Here is a 24,094-nt window from a genome sequence, read left to right on the forward strand (position 1 = left end):
AACACTCTGAACGAATGCGTCGTAATAGATGCCAGCGGACCAAAAAACCTCGAGACCCCGAACCTTACTGCCCCTCGCCATCGTGTGGGAAGGATCTAGTAGGCCAGGCAAATCCGTCTTTAGCTTCTCGGCCAACAGTTGCTCTACCGCTCGGAATACAGAGCTGGATCAAGGATGGGTCTCGCCTTGTGCTCCACCAAGCCGTGCGGGATTTGGATAGGGGTGGTAACAGACAATAGAAACAGGGGAGGAGAAACACAAAGAGAGAAAAAGGAACAATAAGAAAATAAAAAAAGAGGGCAAACCTTTCATTCTGTCTTGATGATCAAAATCGATGCTGCCTCGCTGATTGGGTATCCTACATTCTTCTTCTTCCCTCTCTCTCAGTACAATAAAATTGTTTCAAAGGTCCGTTATCAATATTTGGTTTTTTGGGCAAACGACACCCGACGCCGGGGTTCGCCCCGTCTCACTCCCTCCTCGAGAGACTGCTTCGCAGATCGCTTCGCTGACAGCAGAAACAAGGGGGACTCATTGTCTGATTCTTCCGCGCATTGGGCCCTACACACACTTGTTAGATCAAACCATTGTGAACAGAGACAAATAACATACCACTCCTTCGCCCCCATCCTCCTCATCGAAAAAGGCTTCTAACCCTCCTCGAAAAAGACCCTCTTCGTCGACCGCTCCCTCTCATCCTCCATCTGCTCCAGCTCCCTGTCAATCTCCATAATGTCCATCATCTCCTCCTCAATGTTCCTGTTGATCGCCTCTTGCTCGTCATCGGGCTGATCAGCCGCAAAGTTCAGATCGTTAATAAACCGGAGCCCAACCGCCTGGGTCGCACCCTGAGGAGGAACAGCCGGGGCTTCAACCGACGGAAACAAGCTATCGCCCCCTGTTGGTTGATCCTGGGAAAATAGCCCACCGGCTGCTGCGGGTCGACGGACAGACCGGAGCAAGGCCGCATTGTCAGCTGCTGGTCGGTGGGCTATGCTGAGATTGAAAGCGACGCTGTTGGGCTTCTCAGGCCTGGGATAGGCGAGAATGGCCTTGGCTGGCTCGAGATCTGTGCGGCCGCCAACCTTCTTACGAGCTCCTAGAAGACGGCTGGTGAAAGAGGGAGCATCCTCGCTTTCGTAAACAAACACTACGCGGCTCTCGCCTTGAATGAGCACCTCAACCGGGAGACTAGCCTCGACCGGGGGGGTGCCGTTTTCGGACGCGGAAGAGTTGTTGGCAGTGACAGGCTTGGGGATGGCAGCGGCTCCTGTGCAGCGCTCTCCGAGGAGACCAGCACCAAGATCCGTCAGACGGGCCATGCGTGTGAGCTGGGTGCCACTCCAGAGGTTGCCGCCACCAGCAGCTTTTCGCAGCTGCGAGTCCCAGAATTTGGCAATGTTTGGCACAACCGAGACAAGTGGGTCAGAGCCTCCAAGCCAGAGAAGCGCCGTTTCATCGCCTGTTGCTGTTCCCTTGGCGGGTGACAAGTGAGTGATGGTGATGCCTCCCCGTACACAAACGAGTTTCTCGGGGCCTCCATTGGCGGACGCAAGAGCTTCACGTCGTGTGTGAGGCGTCATGGGAACAAATTCGCGAGATGACCCAGTGGCGGCTGGTGACTTTTGGCTGGCGGGGTTTTTCAAGGGGCTGGTGCCCTCCAGGTGGCCTGTCACGCTAAAGTTGGTGATGGCAGAACCGCGAAGGCCGGCGCTGGCTTTGCTGAACAGACCACCCGAACTAGCACTGGTGGCTGTTGGGCTCGCGTCCTCAATATCCCAGATGCCCCATTGTCCATCTGCAAGCAAGGTCAAAACAGCGCGTCCGTGAGCGATCCACTCGGCAGCTACGATTGGTTTCCGGGAAGTCGACATGGTTGCGCTGCGGGTGAAGGGGGGATAGAGCGAGAGCAGCCACGAGCCCTGGATCGGGAAGGGACCTTCAGAGGCATCCTCGAGTGGAAGCGCCGGTGTCGAATAGTCGTAAATACGCACGGCATATGTCGAGGCGACGGTCAACAGCTGGGTGAGCTGGGTAGGATTAAAAGAGATACTGGAAAGTGGTGATGGGAGGTATTCTGTTTGGAACGACTCCAGCCGACTGACCACACCAGGCTTGGCATCCAGGGGCACGTTCCAGAAGCGAAGAGTGCCACTTGCTTCTCGGGAGTGGGCTGCGACGATAACGCGAGGAGATTGCCTTGTCTGTGACTGTGTTGTCGTGGACTCTACCGATCTGCTTCTCGATGCAGCCGTCGACTTGGCCAATGTCATGGCGACTCCTTCACATGGCCGGCTCTGGCCCCCCAACAGCGTCAATGTCTCTCCCCACACGCCCTTTCCTGCATTCGCTGCCAGCAGGCTTTCCCGTAGCTCAGGTCGCGCCTTGCTCTCGTTGGATGGTGGCGTCAGAGGCAAAGTAATCAGGTAGACCTCGCTCGTGGCGCAAGTCACAGCGAAGATGATCTTTTGTTTGAGAATGTCGGCGCCATTCCAGGCTGCCTCAGCGGACGTGGTGTTTGGCATTGGCAGAACAGCAATTTTGAGGACTGCGGTGCCAAAGGCGAGATCCAATGTCTGTATGATTTCGGCGAGGGGGGAGGTCGCCGTCGAGGTCGGGCTGTCTTCGAACTCGGGCTTGTCGACAAAAGGAGGGGGAACATCTTCTTCGTCGGAATCGATAATCATGATGGCATTGGAGGTAGAACCGTTACTCTTCTCTTTTGATTTGTTCTCGGTCTTGGGTTTGAGCCTTCGACCACCGCGCCAAACGACGGTGACGCCATTCTGGTGGCCGTAGAGCAGGATTGTGGCTCCCTGAGGTGACTGGACTGGGTATGTCTTGACATGGTGTATTCTGCAACCTAGTGTATATCTAAGTGCCAGTAGTTAGCATGTAGATCAAGAGAAACATGGTGTAGGCTATCAAGATGGGGAGTCGCACGTGTATTGGGTGTTCTGCGGCGTGCGCCGAGTTCTGGGAGTTGATTGCATGTCGTCAAGCGACGAGAGTGGAAACGGGAGGTCGGGAGTCGATGACGGGTCGTGATTTTAGATAGAATCTTGAATGGGTATGCCTAGCTTGGTGAGATTCGGAGACTGATCGATCCTTCCGTCGTGGACCGTAGTTGGGTTGTTTGTTTGTGTTTTGCTGAACTGCGATGTTGAAGCTCTGGGATAAATTTCGCCGCGCTCCAATGGCTGCCGACGCGAAGGAGCTTGGACCACCTCGCGGCGCTGAGACCCCATGTAAAGCTCAGACCCCACTTTCCACCACACCCTCTTCGCCCAAAGCCTCTCAACTAACTTTGAAGGCCTCAACTCACTAACACTCAGCCCACCATGTATCAAATTCTACGCAGCTTAACTCAAAATCAACAGAACGATGGCCGTCTCCCCACGACCTGATCTTGAAGTGTGACAATCTTACCGTTGTAGGAAATTATAAAGAACCCAATCTAAAAAATAAAAACTTCTTCACGCTTCCCATCACCACCTTGAATTCTCTGCAACAGCCTTGCAACGACGACAAGCATATCCACCATGCCTACCTTCGAGACCTCCCCGACAAAGTGCATCAGGCAATCTTGGACACCATCGACTGCCCAAAATGCCTCAACAACCTGATATCGGCCTCACCAAGTTCTCTACGTGTTCTTCAACTCCACCGCCGCGCGACACTTTGGCGCCTTGCCCAGAGGGCTATACCCGTTCCTATTCATGAGAAGCTGCAGAAGATCCGCCATCTGGATGTCGACATTCGGTTGATTGAGAAGCTGTTCAAGATCTTTCGACGGTCTCTTGTTGAAAGCACGCGCCAACTTCGAATCGTAAAGCATCGCCCATCTAACTTGGGACCTTCTCTGTTAAGATACTTTGGACCGGCGGAGATCTTTCAAAGACAAGATATCATCCGTGGTCATTATTGCAATACTGGGTGCTCCAGAATCTCCTTCGATAGGTCAGTGCCTATGTGGCGCAGATTGCGCTCGAGGTTATCCTTCCCGAACTCTGGCTTCGCCCTAGGTCCACGTCCAGGTTAGGTTGGAATCTCTTACGTAGCGCCGGCTCAGGTCTGGACTGGACATCCAACATGCCTTGGACCCCAGTTGAGCAGGCAATGGTCCAGACGTCGATCACTCCCAAGGTAATATCAAAGCCATGGATGCATCATATCAACTGCCCTGTTCATTTAAGTGTTGCGTCTCGCGTCGTGGACGAGGATTGGAATGGGTACGATGAGTTCTCGCTTTTCTTTGCAGCTATACTTCCAAATGAACCAACGGGGACGGTTGAGCAGTAGGTCGGGGAATAATGGGGTCCATGGTTTAAATGCTTTCTTTCTCAGAACGGAAAACATCATCGCCCAAGAGGGTTATTGGGCCAGCTTGGACTGGAGCTTTATTCTCGATGACAAGGAGTTGAGAGACTTTATTAGGCAGACCAGTCCTCTTATCTGATGGTAAATGACGGGAAACAGTTCTCATAAATGGTTTGAGAGAGAATGCCGGCGGTTGACTCGTCATATTTAAGGACCTTCTCTCAGCTTAGAGAACAACAACGAGAGTCATCATGGAAGACCACTGAAGGTATATAAGGTCCATATGTAGGTAGCTGTGAAATAAATCTTACTGTCTGCAAGATTGTATTTTACATCGACACTGCAACCGTCATCAAACCAATATGACCCTGTACACTATTCGGAATAATCCTTCCCCCGCACCGACGAATTCAGATTATAGCCTTAGCGCCCGTCCCATCTCCCTTATTGGGGTCTTGAGTTGGAAAGCATATCACCTGGCAACATCAGCGGCGACGCCCTCTTAAAATCGACTTTGCCATCATCGCCCAGTGGGCCATCTGGCAGGCCCAGAGCCTTCTTCCGCCAGACATGGAGTAAACTCACCCGCTTTGTCCACCGCATCAGTGTTTCCAGGTCGCAAAGAGAGTGAGCCTTGAGTGCAACTCATAGAAGGGGGAGGTGATGGTGGACGGCAATAATTTGAAGACAAGACATCAGGGCAGGTCTTATTCGGGCTGGTTCGTTGGGAAAAAGGGAAAAGTTGTTTGAGGTTGAATTTTAGATGCGTCTAGGTATAGGTACACCAATGAGGGAGAATGACAACTCGCATCAACCACAAACCCCTACGGCTTCCTCCCAACAAAAACAACCATATTCTTCTCCACCCTGAAACCCCCCCCCTCATCCAACCTCTCCCCAACAACCCTTTTCACTGTGTCCCTCTTCCCCTCCTCCATGTCCGTCTCCCCAACACTATCCAAATACTCCAACACGGGCTCCACCCCCGGCAGTCTAAACTCCCCAGGAAACCTCTCCCTCTCCACCCCCTCAAACCCTGCCCCCTCGATCTGCTCGAGTGCATTCTCAGCAGTTATCTTCGCCAACCCAGCAATGGTACTCCCCCTCCCTACCATCCCCCCAATCTCAAAAAGTTCCTTGAGATGATCAAGTCCGTTCAACGCCACGACTAGCCGTCCCCCATTTTTGAGGACACGTTTGAATTCTTGGAGAGCAGCGATCGGGTTGTCGACGTGGTAGAGCATGTGGTTTGCTACGACGGTGTCGAATTCAGAGTCGGGAAATGGGAGGGAAGTGGCGTCGCATTGCTGGATTTTGACATTGGGAAGGATGGATTCAAGGGCGGCGATGTCACGGTTGGAGTTGAGGGTTGCTACCATGGCGGGGGAGAAGTCGGTTAGTGTGAGGGAGGTGACTGAGGAGAGTTGGGAGGGGGAGGAGATGGCGGGGGGGGACCAGAGGGCGCCTGTGCCGGCGCCGACTTCGAGGATGGAGCCGCTTTTGGGGATGAAGGTTTGGGCGAATTGGAACCAGGATTGGGGGTGCGTGTTGTAGTTGTGGATTGAGAGGCGGGCGGCGAGGCGGGAGGAGGTGGTGATGTATTGGGATTTGGCGTGGGTGTGGGCTGTGAGGGTTGGGATGGTGGTGGTTGTGGTGGTCATTTTGGTGGTGGTGATGGTGGCAATGATATTGAGAGTGGTGATGGAGAGGTGTTGGGGGGGAAACTGCTTCACAGCTGATTCTCGTTTCTGAGTCAAGGGCCGAGGTGATCGGATCAGTGATGAGATTGAAATTCTGCTGGACAAGTCAAGGTGTTGTACGTGTGTTGTCGTCACAGTGAACATCACGAGAGAAGATCTGGTATATCAATGGAGTCCATGGTCAACACCTCTGCGACCAGCCATCAAGGTGCGTACCTGCCAGGTGGTATCACGAAGGGTACCTACGAGGTACTTCCAGGAGGGGTGGACTGCAGATCGGACCCCCCTGTTCGGAGGGTGGGAAGCCAAGCCAGCCCCTCGCTGGTGAGCAAGTTACAGGTTGCATGAGCAAGTTACCGCTGCTCGGGTACGTCGTGTTTCCTTGCAGTCTGCATCGACCTTTACCGAATATCACTGACGGAGTGCTGGGTCCCGAGAATGTTCAGTGGGGGTTCTAGGCATTGGTCATAGGCTTCATCGTCGTACTTGACAGATACCGGAACGGAATTAGGTTGGATAACAGTCGCAATGTGAAGGTGTAGGTATAGAGAGCAGGATGTATTATGTCGAGAAAATTCTAGCCATCTTGAAGCAGAAGTTGAGAACTAGAACTGATTCAACGACGCATCAATCTTGTCATAGCGGCGGAACCGCCACAGGAACGCCACCGCAGACACCCCCATAGCTCCCGCCAGACACGAGTACACAATCACCATGTTCGGATCTTTAGACGCCGGGCTGATAGCCATTCCCAAAAGACTGGCCACTCCAGCAGTGAGCTGCGTCAAGGCTTGGACAACAGTCTTCATCTCCCTTGGGGCCTTGCTGTAGGCGTACTCGAATGCAGTGACAAAGCCCAAGATCTCTGCAATGGCAAGCAGGATGTAGACCGGCAGCTGCACCCACACACTGACATTGTTGGGCTGCCGACCTCCTTCGGACTCGGGGCAGTTGTAGGGATGGTCATAGCAGGGCCCGGCAGAATAGATCAACTTCTGAACTCCAGCAGCGTAAGCCATGGAAGCTCCGCAGAAGATGAACGACGTCGTGATGCGAGCAATGGGGCCGAATGGAATCTTGCGGCGAGCGAGAAACTCGTAGAGGCCTTGCATGATTGGCCCAAAGATGATGCAAGCCACGCCAGAGAAGGCTTGGATCATGTCGTTGGGGACACCGGAGAGAAGCATCTGGCCGGCTTGGGAGACGAGGTTGTTGTACATTTGGGCGATGCAGAGGTAGAAGATGACGAGGAAGAAGCTGATTTCGTGTTAACACTTGGATCATGAGATCAGAGGTCAAACATACATCACCCTGCAGGCAATCATGCCGCGGCGCATTTCTTCCACAAAGCTATCTGTCCATGGAACCTCTTTGCCGTGGTGGGTCTTTTGATAGGATGGTTTTGTGTGCTCCAGCTCGAATCCGTTCTTTGAAGCACAGACAAGGACTCTTACAGCCTTGGGCAAGACATTTCCTTGTGGTTTGACCTTGACTATCTTTGTTGTCAGCTTATGTCAGTTGTTTCAGGTCAGAGATGAACATACCGAGCTTCTTGGACCACAAAAGAAACAAAGCTATCGATATGCAAAGTGTAACAGTAGCCAGAAGGTACGCTGACCAAAACTCATGGTGCCACTCGATAAAGGTGACTGGTATGGAACTCAAGGAGGCAATGTTGGTGAACCTGGGAGAGTCAGATGAAGTTGCAAGGGCAACTGAAGAGTGGGAGAACTAACCAGTAATAAGCGTTGTAGATGAATTGCAGAGTCCGCGGCCCATCCACGACCACCAAGTTGCCGTTCTTCTGACGGATCACCTGAGGCTTGGCCTGCATGTACTGATCACCCAGGAAGGGGACATAGGTTGCTTTGACGGAGCCAGCTCCTAGCCCAGTCAAGATCAGTGCTGCAGCCAACCCTCCAACACCTGCTCCTTGTTCCAGAGCCGAAGGAATTGAAGTGCCAATGAAGACTACACAGCCTGCAAGATAGCATCTGGGTTCAGGTCAGCAAAGGTGTTTTTTTTTGTGGCGTTCAATCAAAGAAGCGTCAACATACACTAGACCCAGAAGTAGAGTTTTGTATCTACCTAGCCATATGTCGGATATCAACGCAAAGAGCATTGGTGTCAGGAATGAGAACAGAAAAAAAGCATTGGAGATGTTGACGGCTGTTGCTTGACCCAGTCCAAGAGCTCCCGGGACCGGTTCTTTGCCTTGAGGGTATTGCATGTAGTTTTCTGGGCCTTTGTCAGCTTTGTGTGGTGCGTCTGTGAGACTTTAAAGACTTACGCCATGGTGCAATGAGACCAAAGTATGTAAAGCGTTCACCGGCTCCAGCAACAATGACAGCCCAGGCGGCAAAGGGGATCTTGTCGGTGATTTTGGGCAGTGTTGCTATCTCGTCTTCAGTGGCATCTCGAGGGAAAATGCTGTCATCCTGCGTTGTGTCCGACTTTGATGTCTCAATGGGATCTTCTGTTGGTGGCTGTTTCTCCAAGTCTTTGGCCTGGAATACTGGCTTTTCAGTCTCCTGAACAGCAATTGGGGGTTGTTTTCTGCCAAGAGTCAGTCAGTGCGTTTCGGTGAGATGAATAGGGACAACACATACTCCGAATCCATATTGAGGTGTGGTTGGTATCAGGTAAGGTATTGATGTTGCTTGCTGCACACTGAGATATCAGACAGAAGCTCCCCTCACCACTGCCAACATTACAGAGAGCGAACCCACAAAGGGCGGTCGGTGTACGTAGGTAGCCATGATGGGCCACCCACTCCAGTAACCCTCAACGTGCTAACCCTCAAGGTGTCGACTCGAAGATCGTTGAGCCAATCGAGATCCTGGTAATGCGAGATGCAGCGCGTCCCTGCAACGTGACCAGGCCTGGACTCTTGGCATCTTTGGGGGTTCCGGGGGTGCTCAGCGAAACTTGCTCAAATGCTCGCTGAAGAGATGAGCAGCCGAAGACATGCAGAAGATGAAGGAAGAATCACGGCATTTCCATGTCCGTTGATGTGCAAGTTGAGAAAGTTAGACCCCTGTCGTCGCCCACCAGCTTTCAGCGAGAACAAGTGAAGTTAGAAGTGTAGGCAGACTGTGGCTAACCAATCAAGCACCCCTCCATCTGCCGCTCTCTCTTGGGCCCCCACAATTCGATTTCAACGTCCAACTTCAACATCGCGATTCCAACAAAATCTCTGCCAAGGGAAAGCACTCTATTCACTGGCAGAGGCGAGTCATCGAAAGGAATCGAACAGTCATGTAAACAACATTATGACATTTTGGAAATGCATATACAGAAACCACGGAACACGCCCTCCGCAAAGGCCACCATTGCCGAGCCTACCAAGAGAACGCGTCCACCTCGAGCTCCCAGACAGTCGGCCCGGTCCGCGCCTTGGCTGTCACCAACGCCCGAGTGTCGTCGCAAAGTCCCCCGGGCCCACACACGACCACTCCGACTCTGCTCCACCCCGTCCGCTCCTCCTCGGCCAACAGCGCCGCCACGTCCAGTCTGCTGCCAACTCTGACGTCCTTCTCAGCCACTCTGGACAACGGACCCTCCAGGTCCCGCACCAAGCCCTCGGCCGAAGCCTTGACGCTCCAGCAAATTTTGACGTTAGTGTGCCTTGCAATGTACGGCAGCACACCCGTGATTCCGACTCCTCCGGCGATCAGCAGGAGTCTGTCCGACTTGAGCACCCCATCTGTCGGGTTGTCTGGGTATGGGCCGTCCAAGAGTGTGAGGAGGGAGTTGTGGTTGGCAAGCAGCTTAGTCAAACCCTTGGACTTGCGGACGTAGAGTGTGATGCCCGTTCCAGGAGCCCCGCCAAGTGCTTGGTCGTCTCTTTGCGGTGTGCTGGTGCTGGTGACGCCGCCTGATTTCTCGACATCAGCGGTGCTCCGCGTGTCACTGCCCGAAGCAGCTCCGGACAAGGAAGCATCCCGCTTGGACTGGAGAAGAGCCGTGGGCAGGATGGAGAACGGGTGGTTCTCCCATGGTCTCCATGGGCTCAGGGCTGGAAAGTAGGCATAGGTGTGAAGACCAGGCGCAGCTGTCCACCGGATGCCCTTGACATCAACCCGCACAATATCCTCAGACACTTCTGTGACAACCGCCCGTCTGGGTCCGTTCTTGAGAACGCGGAAGACCCGGATCATACGGTCAAAGAACCAGACAGCGCAGGCGGCATACAGCCAAAACTCGTATCCCCACCTGCGCTGGAACAAGAACTCGACGTGGTACCAGCTGCCGACAATCACAAAGACGGCCATGATGATGTGACCAACGAGGAACAACTCGTACGACCACCGTCTGAAAAAGAGCGAGCTAAAGACCAACATGGCACAGGCAAAGACTGTGGCCACAATACCCCAGGCCCAGTACTCCGTCTTGAATTCGGCTTCGTAGGATTCCATGTCGATGTACAAGACCAATTCAGCAACCGAGTGGATGATGACCTGGGCAGCGTAGATCCGGGCCACCCACCGGTGGAGGACCATAAAGGTCGAGTGAGACCAGTTGGTCGCCCAGAGGAGAATGTTGTTGCGGCCAGAAAGCAGGATGACAAGAGGCGTCAAAGCAAAAGCTAGGACACCGGTTCTGGCGGAAAAGTATCCCATTACTTCCTGCCATTCGTTCGCGAACCAAGCGTTGGGCTGAACAGACTTGTAGCCTGCTGCCGCCATGGCGATGTTCAGCGCCGCAAACATGATGACGTACAGCGACTGGCCGACTGTTGCAGCGTTCCCGAGGAGGTAGGGCAGGGGCCGTACGTGGTATGTTCCGATGACCGAGGGATAGACCAGGTATGGCTTCAGCTTGTCTGACAGGGTGCTCATGTATGGCAGCCTGGTGAACATGGAGATGACCACTGGTGTGCCAAAGCCCACGATCAAGAGAATGAGTCTAGAGGGGTCGTTGTCAGTGGCGTGGACAGCATCACGGCCTGCGGATTTTACCTACCCATATTGAGAGTGGATCGTTTCGGCTTGCTCAAAGTATTCTCGAGTCAAGGTGTTGGCCTTGACGGTTTCGGGATCCAAGAGCACTGTTCGGGTGAGGTGATGATCATCCTCGCCATACTGGTCTGTGGGGGGCTCCTTGATTTGTGCCAGAGCTTCGATGTATGACCACTTCGCCGCAACCGTCTTGGTGCCGGTGGCCTGCTCGGACCAAAATTTCTCCAACTTCCATCTTGGGGTCGAGGCATCGCAGGTGGTGTTCATGCAGTATGCCAGTGTCGTCAGGAAATAATCGTCCCCGGCACGGCATTCTGGTGATGTTGGGCCTCCAGCACCGTGACTGTGAGCGCCCACCGGTCCATGGTCCATCACCGAGCACTCCAGCATAAAACCCGAGACCGAGTCGTAGCAACCGAAGCCGCAGGAGGGATCGTACATGGTGATGCCATATCCAATAAGGGCTTGTGCTGGGACGTTGAGGGCCGCCAGCCCTGCTGCTGTGAGAAGGCCTCTCATTTTGGTACCGTTGCTGAAGGACCTTGACTCGAATTCGACATGAAAGAGAGATGCGAGCCAGCTGGAAAGGCACAAAGCCAGGGACAAGGGCGACTTGATCAGACAAAAAGATTACGGGCCCAACACGTTCTCCCAGCATGGAAGCACAGGATTCTCGACGTTGTATTAGTATCGGCTTCCGCCCCGAGCACTCGCCAAAGCACAGGGATATGTGAACCAACCGGCTTGGGTCGCAGCCCGCGATGCCGGTTTCTGGGGAATTTAGTTGGCACCTCCTCGCTACCCATCTTGGGACTTCTGTCGAGGTCTCGAGCCAGGAAGATTCAGTCACGGCGTGTTGTGGCTTGCTGCTGATGCTTGCGGGGCCCCTTGTTTATTGATATTATACGGCAAATTTGCTCAGATGCCGAAACTTGCTCACTGGTGGCGCATGTAACCCCCGAAACCTGCTCACAACTGCTCGCTTCTGACTGGCTGGGTGAGTGTTTTCTTGGCATAGCCATCACTGACAGACAGGGGGGGGATATTGCAGTTCAACTGTTGTCCAGATCTTTTCTTTTGTGGTTACGATGAAGACACTATCCACACTACTCAAGAGTTACCTTATCTTTGCCCATGTTTAGGTTTAGCCTTTCAGCTACACCGACACCTGTCAGGATGAGCGAGTTTTAATCATCAAGGGGGTCGAACTCATAGTCAAAGTTCTTTTCAATGAAAGCCACCCTCTCCAACAAATCCCTGCGCGAAGTCCGAGAGACAACCGAGAAGAAGGCAATCCACCAGAGCGAGGCCGCATCCGGACCCTCGAGGACATCACCCCCCTTCTTGCGCGTGTAGTAGTCCACCACATTCTCCCGAACATCAGGATGTTTCTCCAGAAACTCTTTGGCAGCGTCAGCTGACCTCATGATGCCTCTGCGCGTCTGCTGAATGATCATAACCGAGAGGTGGAACTGCGGGCCGTTGCGGAACGGGTGCGACAGCGCGCGGAAGCGAGCCTCCTCTGCATCACCAAGCGCGAGCAACATGCGGAGCGCATAGTAGTCGACGCCATGCGTCAGCTGCACCGCTACCGACTCGAGGTATCCCGGTGGTCGGGCGTTGACCTCATGGAGGTACACTTCCGGGACTGTGGCTCCGTCTGTACTATTTTGGTTGTTTGCCGGAACCAAGTCGAGGATCCCGTTTCCAACGTCTTGGTATTTGACGCTCGAATTCCGCACCCGGGCCTCGCAGTGGAAGACACCGGATTTGAATCCCTGCCTGACAAGCGTTGCTCTGAGTTGGTCTTGGAGAGCCTCCAGTTCGTGTTTGGGGAGGGCAGAGGGGAGGACATTTTGCGTCTCTTGGAAGTTTTCCCTCAAGCCGGCATTGGCAGAGTCTGCCGGGCTGGGGAAGTCATCGTTGATATCGGCAAAGACGATATCCCCTTTGAGCATGACAAAGTTGGCGTCTACTTCTGGCCCGGCGACGTATGGTTCTACCACCACGGCTGTGCTTGGTTTTGGGGAGTCGGCGTGTCTGTCTGATGCTTTTTTGACTGCAACCCTCAACTCATCCACATTCTTGACCTTGGTCACGCAATCTGAACTCCATCCGATAACGGGCTTGACCACCATTGGGAATTTCAGTTCCACGTTTTGGGCCAACACCCCCTCGAGATCATCTTTATGCCTCAAGACAAAACTCTCCTCTGCTCCTACCGTCTCGAGGAGTCTTGTCCGGCCTTTATCAGCGGCGATTTTATATGCCTCGGGGGACTCAGTCGGCAGACCCAAAATCTCGCACGCCTTGGCTACTCCGGCGAGGCGGACGTCGCTGATGGTGACGATGCCGTTGATTGGTTTGGGGTATCCCTTCACGGCATCCACAATGCGTTGAGGAAAATCCTCATTGGGAGCGACGTCTGCCTCGATGAAGTCCTCTCTTAGATGTGCCCACGGCGAAGTCGGATCTTGCAACCAATGACCTTTTTCGTCAATGATGACGAGGGAGATACCTAACGCTTGAGCGGCGTTTAGAGCTCGCTCGATGCAGTCGATATCTTCGCGGCCTTGGACCCAGGCGATTCTTTTTCGGGTGGAGGGTGAGGGGAGGAGGAAGGGCAATCCCAATCTGTTGTTTGTCTCTTTGTTGAGGACCGTGGGGCTGTAGTCATTGGACAGTACAAGGGCTCCGAGAGAAGAAGAGAGGATTTGGGGGAGGTTGCTGGGGGTGAGGGATTGGGAAGTGATGGGTGTGACGTGCTGAAGTGGGGTGAGGAAGGTGTGGGCGGAGAGGAGGCCGGGGAGGCACTCGAAGCGGAGGGGGATGAGGTCTGAGCGGGTGATGTAGCCGGGGGTGGAGGTGAAGAGGAAGCGGATGGTGAGAAGGGGAGTGGGGGGTGAGAGGGTTTGCTGGAGGAGAGTCTTCCAGGGAGATGTGTCTTGCTGGAGGTTGATTTGGATGGGGGTTGATGGTTGAGCTTCTGCGGAGCGTGTGAAGGTGAGGTCCAAGGCCCAGGTTTCTGGGATGGTGTTGTTGGTGGGTTTTTGGTTGGTGGTGAGATTGGTGCAAAGGGAAATCGTTGCTGGACGGGAGAGTAAGCATTGGTACATCGGTAATGAAGGGTGAGGTTAGAGGGTGGGTAAGTACCGTGTACTGTTCTTTCTGGGGAGAGGGTGATCGAGGCATAGCCCCAAGGATTGGCGGACGTCATGTTGAGCGTAGGAACCTCGGTGCTAAGGTAGGTGGTAGGCCTGTGTTGATGGTATTGATGCCGTGAAACAGGGCAATTCTGCAGGCCGGTTTTAATAGGCCGTGAAAGTCTGGGGAAAATATGTCGCACTGCAGACGATGATTCGGAGGAAGTCAGCCGGGCCCGGGAAAGGTATGGTATGTTGAGTGGTGTTTAGATGAGGGTTGGACAAGACCGAGGGGAAAGTCTTGTCTTAGGTAAGTCAAATGAAACGGGAGTGGGTAGGGGAGAAGTTCCAGGTAGGCGGGAAAGCGTGGGAGGATGTAAACGAATTGTGATGGTTTTATGCAAGTTGTATCATGCAGAATAATACTGACAGCGGGCTGGATGTGAAATATGGGGGTTTTGTGATGTTGACAGGTGTCCATTTGGGGGTTGGTACATGGTAGGTACCTACATGAAAGGGAATTCCCACAGCGAGTGGTAAGCACACCTGCGCGGTTGCTGCTCCACGCTTCTCTTTGAATGAGACTGGGGGTGTGGGTGGCCCCGCTGATCACCTGTGTTTCGGTGACATTGCACTGGGGAAGGTCGACAAGGTGCGCAGGATGTTCGGCATGCTGTTCAATGGCGACATTACACCGCGGCCGGGGATCAATCATGTTTACCAAGGTGCGCAAGATCAGAGCAAGTTTGCGGGAGTAACATGTTTGGTTCCCCGGCAGGGGAATTTGGGGTAGGTACCTTGCGGGATGGGTGGTAGGAACCTTGGTAGGTAGGACGTGGGTGATCACCTTGCCGAGAGGGAGAGACAAGGGGGTAAGACTTGCCCAGAGGGTGATGTTCCGGCGTGATGGGAACCCATGTGTCAAGTGCTGGGAATGGTGTGTGGGTAGGAAGTAGACAGGCCATGTTCCGGGTAGCTTGGTGACGGGAGAGGGAGGGGAATTTATTTACATCTGTGAGGTGCTCAAAGTTGGGTAGTTCACCTTTGCTCACCTTGCTTTCCAGACCCTGAACACTATCACTATCGTTTGGATTCCATTTTGTACTTTTCCCTAACAAGCCTTCAACATGGCATACACAAACCCCAACCCCCTAAACGTCTTCTCCGGCCCGGACTCGTTGTCTCATTACTTCGACCCCGAGCAAAACCCGCCGTTGCCACTAGTCGAGTTACCTGCCGCGTTGAACCCCTTCCGCAAGGATGGCGTGAGGATTTATGCAAAGATGTTGACAGCGCTGCCGGCGCAGAATGTCAAGTCTCTTCCTGGTTTGTTTACCCTGTTCTCGCATCCTTGATAGGTAGTATTCCCACTGACGTGTGTTGTTTGGGACAGCCCTAGAAATGCTCAAAACCTCACCCAAAGCCCCCACCGCCAAACGGATTGTTGAAGCGAGTTCAGGGAGCACGGTGCTCAGCATGGGGGTTATTGGGCGGGCGTTGTGGGGTCATGAGGGGGTTGAGGCTTGGGTGACGAATAAGAAGACGAGGGAGAGCTTGAGGGTTTTGAGGTTCTTTGGGGTGGGGATGTAAGTTTTCCTTCTTGAGGGTGCCCGTGGTGGTTTTGGGGAGGAAACTGACAAGAGGGAATAGATCGTTGTATGGAGGGTTGGCACAACAGGAGCCGTCAGACCCCAAAGGGATTATGGCGAGATTGAGGAGGAAGGCGAGGGAACAGGAGGAGGTGTGTTATTTGGGGCAGTATGATAATGATGCTGTGAGTCAAGGTCTTTGCTTTGGTTGAGTTTGGGCAGGACTGACAATGAGACAGAACTGGCAATCGCACTACAACCACACCGCCCCTCAGCTTGCGCTGCAACTCCCCTCTTTGTCGGTGCTCTGCTCTACTATTGGGACAGGGGGCTGCATCACCGGCACAGGGCGATATCTCAAATCTCGTTTGTCGTCTGATATCAAAGTTGTTGGTGTTTGCAACGTCTTTGGAGACCCAACACCAGGGCCGAGACATTTCCCTGGGTTTGAGTCAAGCCCTTTTCCGTGGAGGGAGACGATTGACGAGTTTGTTAGTGTCAAGTCGGAAGATTCCTTCAGGATGAGTATGAGGCTGAGTAGATACGGGATTATCTGCGGGCCGTCATCAGGGGAGGCACTTCATGGACTACTGGAGTGGCTGACAGAAAATGGTACCGACGGATTGAAGAGGGAGGAAAATGGGGAGGTGAACTGTGTGTTTTTGTGTGCGGATTTGCCGTATCAGTATATGGAGTTGTATTATCAAAAGCTAGGCGAAAAGGAGTTTCCGGGGATCAGAAATCAGGTATGTATCACCCAGAAAAGGGAAGAGGAGTAATGACTGACAAGGGAACAGTGCTTGTTAGAGGTGGACCAAGACCCCTATGACGAAAGATGGTTCCTTGCGCCAGAGCAGACAGTCGACATGTTGGTTGGGGAGGGCGGTGAGAAGTATGATGGGGAGATGCTATGCATGGTGCCCTCTTCTTGCGCCTGCACAACGACGCGAACATCAAGAACATACAAGCAGCAACAGCAACCAATTGAGGGGATATTCGGGGACTGTTCACCAGGTGCGGTGTCAGATGTCTCGGAGTCTGCCTCGACGATATTCTCGACGGCATCACCATCATCATCGGTGTACAGTGTCGCTACCACGACCAGTGTTGAGTCACAGCATTCTTCGATGGGGAAGGTCATCGATGTAAGGCCGAGAGCGGAGTTTGTCAAATCCCATCTGAGAAATGCGGTGAATATTCCATTATCAGTGACAAAGGATGACTTTTATGGGGATCCGCAGGCTGTTTATGAGAGGTGGAAGGAAATGAATGCCGCGTTCAAAGAGACTGGCGTGTTGGATCACCAAGAGGAAGATGATGACAGACAAACACTTGTCGTTTGTTTGGATGGGGACTCTGGAAAGATGGCGGCTTCTATGCTCAGAGGGGCCAGCAAGAAGGTTGGCAAGAAGAGAGAAGTCTTTTGTGTAGATGGGGGGTGGGGAGTGTTGGAAGCGTGGCTAAGAAGGAGGGGCTATGGTGATGATGTCTGGGATGGGGTAGATTAGCGGGGGAGTACATAGGTAATCAGTCCTTGAGTGTAAGATATTTCTTGACGCCCATTAAATAGGTATCCCTTAAGGTCTATCAACTATCTTCGAGGGCCTGTTACTCATATTTTAAAGCCTTTCTTTCGAATTTCAGTCTCCACTATTCTGTCCACTGCGTGGGTGGTGTTTTTGAGCATGAGATCTATTTACCCTGAATGCTAACTTCTCTATAACAACGAAAGAAACAAGACATGCTATTCGACAGTATCCCCAACAAACCAAGCGACCAGCATGGTGGGCTAGGAAAAGACTAGGGTTGATGGGGATATTACACTCAAAGTCTCAGGTCCCAGTGAGCCACGGGCTGACGATAGGCTGTTTTTCTTCCTCTTCTAATATATGCTCATTAATGATTGTCGATTTTGAAAACAGATCAAACCTTCTGCTTGGGGTTCGATGCATTGGGTCATGATAGATGACGTCTAATTTACTTGTGTCGATTATCAAGCCTTCATAATGACAAAGAACTCGAACACAACCGGGCTTCTTCTTGCGTTCAAAGCCAGGCTTGTTAACTATAAGCGGAAAGCTGCAAAAGGGCTTATCAACAGTGAGGTCAGAGATGTTCTCAGCCTCATTCTTAAAGTCGTGGGGATAGAAATACTTGCAGTTGGGGGACCGAATACGCGTGTATTTGGTCATACTGCCAGGGGCATTGTCGAGCTGCAGTTGAACAATAGAACGCAGGATATATTTCGGGGGACTTTTAGTGCTAAGGCCTTCGGAGTGGTACCATAGCAACGTTAACATGATGCCACAAATCAATCCGGCGAAGCGATAATACTGCCCGCCTCTACGGAAATATCTGTAGTGATGGCCATATACTTACCACTGGGCCAAGTTGGGTGGAAGTTGTTGTTTCTGTTGACGTCGAATCTGGAGTAAGTCTACCGTCCGGAAGATGATTAGCAAATGGATGCAAGGACATGATGTGCTTTACAAAGCGGAGAATGTTAAGTATGCAATGCGATTGCGGTGAATGAGCAGATTACTATTGACCCAAAGCAGAACAACTGGTTTTCATATATAACGCTCGGTAGGTCTACTCATCTTCAAACTGTATTCTGGTAGCCGTTTCAGAATGAGGCCTTCAACTATATTGCCTCACGCCTTGTTCGTTCAACTTCACGAAGACGCCGTCAGGTATGTTCCAGCTTCGAATACAGACCCAACTGCCCCAGAGCCATCGGCTATGGGGTCTTTGTTGAAGCGACTTGACGTCTTATGTTCCGTGCCAAATCACAGGACACAAGAGCATTTGGTGCTTCAATGTTCTTCGAGCCTCGATTGAGCAAGGCGTATCATTGGGTGTAAATCTCAATGATCGTAGATATAAGCAAACTTTCTCAGATATGACGACGATCAAGCTCCGTAACGACCACGGCTTATACTTCAGAATCGCCCAACTCGCTTCTAAGGGCACCTTTGATTGAACATCAGACTTAGGCTCGTCCTGCAACAAGTTGTGGCCTGGGAATCATGAAGACAAAGCTGTGGCAATTCTGAGTTGTCACTTTAAGAGAACGTCAACAATGGATTCAGGGGTTAAGGGGTATGCACGGGCCAAGGGTGGTTCATGGCTGGTGTGTCTGTTGTTTTTGAACCATTGGTTTTGCTGAAGATAGATCTGTGACGTGCAGGTACCACTGGTTTTTTATGACCAAGGTAAGGACATCAGAAGTGTAAAGCCGGGTGTTGGCAGATTAAGGTCTTGTCTGTCCAGCCCATCTAATTGTAGTTGAGCTCCTTCCCAAGTACCTATTTCCCCGTCTTTTTGTCCCTCACCCAACAATGTGGTAGAGAGCGGTATCATATTCTGACAAAATGTCTTTGTGTATTTGTTGACAAGCTCTTTGTGACCAAGTCTCGGGTTTCCGCTAAGCCCTACTTTCAGCTTCGGCCTTAACCCTTGAATCAGGTGTGTTGCACCCGTAGAAGTTGCCTTCGCCTCGGTCCGCGGCGGCCAACAACGGTTTCCCGCTCGAGTGTGCTCATACCAATGAGCTCCTTCCATCGGCTTTTTACAATGATTCCAGCGATACGGCCGATATGTGGCTCAGCTTATTTTACGGTTGCCGCTGTTAACCCTAAAAGCTCCACTTCGCTACTTCCTCCCCGCCCGGCCCAGCTTTTGCAGCGGCCCCCACCATGCTCCCGATCGCTGCATTCCCGCTCCAGACAGATAATCGATACAAGAGCCACCGATCAACGTGAGAAAGCACTCAAATACTTTCGCTCAAGGATTTTCTTCTCAGAATTTCCCTTCGAGTAATTCAAGACAGCTCTAATTACACCTCAATGCCTACACTCAGTCGCTGATTCGCTCACTCATTGTCAACAAATTCTCACAACCTCACCACACCAATGGAACAGCTCACCGTCCTCATCCTTGGCGCAGGCTGGACATCCACCTTCCTTATCCCCCGCCTCACCACCTCCTCCATCCCCTTCGCCGCCACCACCACAACCGGCCGAACCGTCTCGGGCGTCCCGACAATCCGCTTCAAGTTCGACCCAGCCAACACACCAGAAGAGGAGCTCCGCTCCGCGATTGCCGCCCTCCCAGCAGCGAAATACGTCCTGATCACTTTCCCCCTCACCGGCAATGGCCCCTCCAAGAAATTGATCGAGATGTACAATTCCGCACATCAATCCCACTCTTCCTCCGCCTCTCAAAAAGCCCGGTTCATCCAGCTTGGCTCAACGGGTATTTGGGGTGCGGGTCGCACTACTGCTGCGGCGGATAAGGAGAGGGTGGAGAGGGAGTTGGCGGAGAAGAAGGGAGGTGATCCCTGGGTGAATCGGCATTCCCCCATTAATGAGGCCAACCCCAGGGTGATCGCTGAGAAGGAGCTTCTTGAATTGGGAGGGTGCGTGCTCAACTTGAGTGGGCTGTGGGGAGGGAAGAGGAAGCCAGTTAATTGGATTGGGAGAGTGGCTGCTACCAAGGAGGCGATCAAGTGGAAGACAAGCCTGCATATGATTCATGGGGAGGATATTGCCCGGGCGGTGGTCAAGATTGTCACTAATGAGGAGGACAAGTGGGATAATGGAGGGGGTAAGGGGGAGAGGTGGATGTTGACTGATGGCTTTGTTTATGATTGGTGGGCGCTGTTGGCAGGGTGGGCAGAGGGAGAGGGTGGTGAGGTGAGGGAGCAGGGGAGGTGGGTGAGGGAGTTGATGGAAGAGGAGGGAGTGAGGGCGCTGCCGAGGGGGATGGAAATGCTGGGGAGGTGTTATGACTCGAGGGAGTTTTGGAGGGTTTGGGGGTTGGTGCCGCTTAGAGCGGGGGTGTTGAATGAGTGAGAAGGTCGAAATGAAGGGGTGGAAGGTATGTTTGGTGTAACGATGAGCATGCGAGGCTGTTGTTGTATCATTGACTATGGGGAAAAGGTAGCGGTTGAGGGTTGTGGTGGTGCGACTTTGTCTTGGAGGACTGTAGCTACCTCATGGCGAATTCTGATGGGCGAATAATAGTTTATTAGCAAGAAAAAAATTCAATTATCGCCTGAGAAGAAGGCTATGTTTTGATAGATCCAGCAAAACGCATGCATCAGCCGTGAATCGAACACGGGGCCCATCGATGGCAACGATGGATTTTACCACTAAACCACTGATGCTGTTTGATGATTGGATGCTGGTTAGCCCAGAAATTGACTTCATCACAGGACTGGCGAATCAGATGGTACGAGCATCGTAACTTAACATAGAACTAGAATAGGTTGAAGAGTTTTAGAAGGACAAAGCAAGTTGGTCCCCTGCCTCTGTTCCACTGTTTTGTCCTTGTGCACGGACCATGACATGCCCCTGAGCCCCTGACTCTGAGCCTCCTGGCTACCAGAACCCCTGAACCTATCTACTGTTGAGGGTTGAGAAAGCCGACAGGTCATTCTTCTGGATGTTCTTCGAACTGTAAAGTATTATGCCGCGCCCTTCTTGGAAGTAGCTCGAGCTCGGTTTCGAATTCGGCATTCAGTTGCATTGCTAGCTTTGCTGGTTGTTGATTGGGGTTTGTGTAGGAACAATGCTTTTGTGTTTTGAATAGGGAATTGGAGAGAGCGCCTGACACCCATATGGTTTTGTCTGGAAGACTCTTTCTGAACCATGTGGTTAGTGCGCTAGGGGTTTACATGTCTGGCATGTTGTAGCTCATGTGGGAAAGGCGCCATGACAAGACCATGTGAGTGGAGCTGCCTGAAGGGGACGAGAGTATATAATGAAGTGAAAAGTTCTACTCCAAAACCAGTCGCACAAATCAATCTCTGTAGCATATCTAACCTGTACCGCCACCGGGTTTTGCTGCGGCCAGCCGATTCTTATTCAGCTGTCTCGAGACATCTTTAAATATTATTTACAGGATGGACAGCACCAACGACAACCTCGCTGGCGAGGGCCCAACTCCCGTCAATAATTTCCTGGCATTTGACTCAACAAGAACTTATGCTATCGTAGCCAACAGCTTTGATGAGTATAAGTGGCCAATTGGTTGTATCTGGCTGCATGGGCCTGAGTTAATGCAAAAGACTCAATGGTGTGAGCTCATTGACATTGGACAAGTGGTAAAAAGTCGCCCACGTAATGCTCTCGACATACTTTCTAACTCTTCTGTTTAGTACCACTGTCCGCACCTTGCTGACCATTCCCTATACTTGCACATCCCGGCCACGATTGTTCAAGACCAGCTCCGCGTTGCCCCCTCCGAGTCTACCCATATTACAGAGGGATCCCCAGGATATATTCCCTATCCCCATCTCTTCAGGAACTTTGAGCACTTTGCCAACTCGCAAACCTCAACTGATGGGCCTAGATATATCCACCCTTTCATTCATCCACTTGGCTTTTCCAACAACGGAAGACCGGGTATGGTTCGGCTGCTGTATCATCGTCCCCGTTCTGATAGACGTGTTTGCGATGTGCTTTACCATCCGCCACAAACGGTCGTTTTTGCTCAGGCAGACTTGATCAGCGGGGATGTCTTGAATCACAAGGAGCAGTGGAATCTTGTGAGGCGGTGGTCTAATATGCGTAGATGAGTGTGTATGTAAGCAGTGTTTTGTTGAGTGGCATTGCCTAGGTAATTAGTCTTGTTCTATGTATAGATGATTGGCTTGGGTGTATCCACGTGGCCGGAATACGGCCGCGTGCCTTGTGTTTTCTTGTTGGCTATTCGTGACAATGAGTACGCAAGGTAGATAAAGAGAATCGAAACAGCCCTCAACCCACGCAAGACATTAGGCTCGTTGTGTCACGGACTGAGCTTTGGATTGCTCAGGTCACAGGCGACGACACTCTGGCGCTGGTGGAGACGGGAAGCAATCAACAAAAACCTCTGGCACGGTTCCGAAACGAAGACAGCCTCGAGCTTGATGACGAAGCCAATCTTGTATCGTATGAGGAATACTCTCCCTTTGGCAGCGTCGTCTACTCGGCAGTCTACGTTGAGGTGCCCGCTACGAGCATGACAGAGAGACTGGGCTGTATCGCTGTGGGAAGCGGTACTACTGCCCCTGGCTCGGTTGTTGGACGTCTGCGGACCCTGCCGGAACGATCGATGGCCCTAATCTTCACGCGTATGCGGGGAACGATCCTGTCAACTGGGTTGATCCTAAAGGGACCAGTCGCAAGAAGAATCAGGCATCACCAGGGAAGCCACAAGATAAGGCAAGCATCACAAGGGATCAACCAGACGTTAACATGAACCGGCGAGTGATTCTAGACGAGTTAGTGGGCAATCTAGACACGATAGAGAATATCAATGCCTTCCGGAATTGGTCGAGAAAAAGTTGAAGGAAGAGGGTTTGTTGAAAGGTTGGTGGAACAAATACTCAGGCAAGCTCGCCCGCAAGGCGGAAGTCATCGTACTAGGCACGGCGCTAGATCTCATTCCCTTCGCAGCCACAGCGCTAAAGATGGGTTTGAACGCGGCGCACGGTATCTACGAGAGTTATCAAAAGATGAAGGAGCACAAGGAGTTGGATGATGCTTTCAAGAACGGGCTTGACATCGGCAGGTTGATCTACGAGAAGCAGCACGAAGCTGAAAAGGTCAGACTCAATGCCGTCACGGTGTCCGACTCCGCCAGGGCGACGGACATGCTGTGGGAGTTGAACTCTGGGGGTATCGGTGCCTTGGATGAGTGGGAAACAAACCATCCCGTGCCCAATCCAACCGTTGTTGATGAAGATGAAAGTTCAAGGGAGCAAAGTCTCAGTGATGAAATTGATGAGATTTCAGATGTGAAGGACATCAAGATCTATCACATTGAAGAACCGAAGCCGAGATGGAACTCTTCAACGAATACGAAATCGCAGCAAGGCGCCAACCCTATCATTCATAGGCTACGCCAAACAGGCCGGTACATGGGCGGATTAGAGCGCTTCGGCCCTATAAAGAGTTCGCAGTAGGCAAGTACAAGATACCTTATTCTGCAGCTTCTTGGGTGGATGCTTAAAGTTGTGCAGTCGAGTTTGCTCGCCGGTATCGACCATCGCTATTTTGATGCTGGTCTTCCGGACTATGGAAATTTCGATTGGGAAGGGGATAGCTCGGAACTTGTATAGGGTGAGGACATCTCGTGTGGACTGGGAGATAGTTGCACAAGCATGGAACGGTTGTTTGGATGGATTTCTTTGCCAGGCAGTATCACATGTTGAATGTTATGCCTCAAATCCATTGTAGTGTGTGCACGCTGACTCAGCAGTTGGGCAAATGCCGCCCGCCCCCTCTTCCCAGTTCCTGAACCGGCAACCCACCACCACCTTTTCCCCAACAACGTTTCATCATGGCCACCATCACCGCTGGCGATGGTCATGCCACTCCTACAGATACCAT

The 24,094-nt window shown here is 52.3% G+C and overlaps 7 protein-coding genes and 1 non-coding gene across 8 annotated transcripts; 3 read left to right on the forward strand and 5 right to left on the reverse strand.

Moving 5' to 3' along the window:
* Positions 1 to 298: 298 nt before the first annotated feature.
* Positions 299 to 3,162, reverse strand: NUP37 (Nucleoporin Nup37). The gene is made up of 3 exons (XM_062880363.1): positions 2,944 to 3,162; positions 613 to 2,874; positions 299 to 561 (listed from the first exon to the last, which is right to left on the reverse strand). The coding sequence occupies exons 1-2, from the start codon at positions 2,991 to 2,993 to the stop codon at positions 651 to 653; spliced, it is 2,274 nt and encodes a 757-aa protein (XP_062731068.1). The 5' UTR covers positions 2,994 to 3,162; the 3' UTR covers positions 299 to 561; positions 613 to 650.
* Positions 3,163 to 5,144: 1,982 nt separating this feature from the next.
* QC761_511950 (uncharacterized protein) lies at positions 5,145 to 6,366 on the reverse strand (the record flags this gene model as incomplete). Its single annotated transcript, XM_062880364.1, has 2 exons — positions 5,145 to 6,055; positions 6,267 to 6,366. The coding sequence occupies 2 exons, from the start codon at positions 6,364 to 6,366 to the stop codon at positions 5,145 to 5,147; spliced, it is 1,011 nt and encodes a 336-aa protein (XP_062731069.1).
* Positions 6,367 to 6,625: 259 nt separating this feature from the next.
* PTR2_2 (peptide transporter ptr2) lies at positions 6,626 to 8,640 on the reverse strand (the record flags this gene model as incomplete). The annotated part of the gene is made up of 7 exons (XM_062880365.1): positions 6,626 to 7,277; positions 7,326 to 7,512; positions 7,565 to 7,704; positions 7,757 to 8,014; positions 8,078 to 8,258; positions 8,311 to 8,576; positions 8,630 to 8,640. 7 exons carry the CDS (start codon positions 8,638 to 8,640, stop codon positions 6,626 to 6,628), a joined length of 1,695 nt encoding a protein of 564 aa, XP_062731070.1.
* Positions 8,641 to 9,361: 721 nt separating this feature from the next.
* On the reverse strand, positions 9,362 to 11,500 carry QC761_511970 (uncharacterized protein; the record flags this gene model as incomplete). The annotated part of the gene is made up of 2 exons (XM_062880366.1): positions 9,362 to 10,928; positions 10,986 to 11,500. The coding sequence occupies 2 exons, from the start codon at positions 11,498 to 11,500 to the stop codon at positions 9,362 to 9,364; spliced, it is 2,082 nt and encodes a 693-aa protein (XP_062731071.1).
* A 668-nt stretch (positions 11,501 to 12,168) lies between these two features.
* QC761_511980 (uncharacterized protein) lies at positions 12,169 to 14,523 on the reverse strand (the record flags this gene model as incomplete). Its single annotated transcript, XM_062880367.1, has 2 exons — positions 14,135 to 14,523; positions 12,169 to 14,069 (listed from the first exon to the last, which is right to left on the reverse strand). Exons 1-2 carry the CDS (start codon positions 14,196 to 14,198, stop codon positions 12,169 to 12,171), a joined length of 1,965 nt encoding a protein of 654 aa, XP_062731072.1. The 5' UTR covers positions 14,199 to 14,523.
* A 705-nt stretch (positions 14,524 to 15,228) lies between these two features.
* QC761_511990 (uncharacterized protein) lies at positions 15,229 to 17,356 on the forward strand. The gene is made up of 5 exons (XM_062880368.1): positions 15,229 to 15,450; positions 15,518 to 15,710; positions 15,775 to 15,898; positions 15,953 to 16,459; positions 16,511 to 17,356. The coding sequence occupies exons 1-5, from the start codon at positions 15,252 to 15,254 to the stop codon at positions 17,219 to 17,221; spliced, it is 1,734 nt and encodes a 577-aa protein (XP_062731073.1). The 5' UTR covers positions 15,229 to 15,251; the 3' UTR covers positions 17,222 to 17,356.
* A 2,271-nt stretch (positions 17,357 to 19,627) lies between these two features.
* Positions 19,628 to 20,569, forward strand: QC761_512000 (uncharacterized protein; the record flags this gene model as incomplete). Its single annotated transcript, XM_062880369.1, has 1 exon — positions 19,628 to 20,569. The coding sequence occupies one exon, from the start codon at positions 19,628 to 19,630 to the stop codon at positions 20,567 to 20,569; it is 942 nt and encodes a 313-aa protein (XP_062731074.1).
* A 243-nt stretch (positions 20,570 to 20,812) lies between these two features.
* Positions 20,813 to 20,883, forward strand: QC761_0080990. The gene has a single exon. It is a non-coding gene; the product is annotated as a tRNA-Gly (tRNA).
* Positions 20,884 to 24,094: the final 3,211 nt, after the last annotated feature.

This window comes from Podospora bellae-mahoneyi, chromosome 5 (genome assembly GCF_035222275.1).
Source record: "Podospora bellae-mahoneyi strain CBS 112042 chromosome 5, whole genome shotgun sequence".
Taxonomy (NCBI): Eukaryota; Fungi; Ascomycota; class Sordariomycetes; order Sordariales; family Podosporaceae; genus Podospora; species Podospora bellae-mahoneyi.

Bases quoted from the DNA above. Each gene is read 5' to 3' on its own strand.
- NUP37 (XM_062880363.1), bottom strand. From the start codon at position 2,993: ATGCAATCAACTCCCAGAACTCGGCGCACGCCGCAGAACACCCAATAC. The intron at 2,875-2,943 runs GTGCGACTCCCC...ACTGGCACTTAG, and splicing joins CCGCAGAACACCCAATACAC to ATATACACTAGGTTGCAGAA.
- QC761_511990 (XM_062880368.1), top strand. From the start codon at position 15,252: ATGGCATACACAAACCCCAACCCCCTAAACGTCTTCTCCGGCCCGGAC. The intron at 15,451-15,517 runs GTTTGTTTACCC...TGTTTGGGACAG, and splicing joins GAATGTCAAGTCTCTTCCTG to CCCTAGAAATGCTCAAAACC. The intron at 15,711-15,774 runs GTAAGTTTTCCT...AAGAGGGAATAG, and splicing joins AGGTTCTTTGGGGTGGGGAT to ATCGTTGTATGGAGGGTTGG.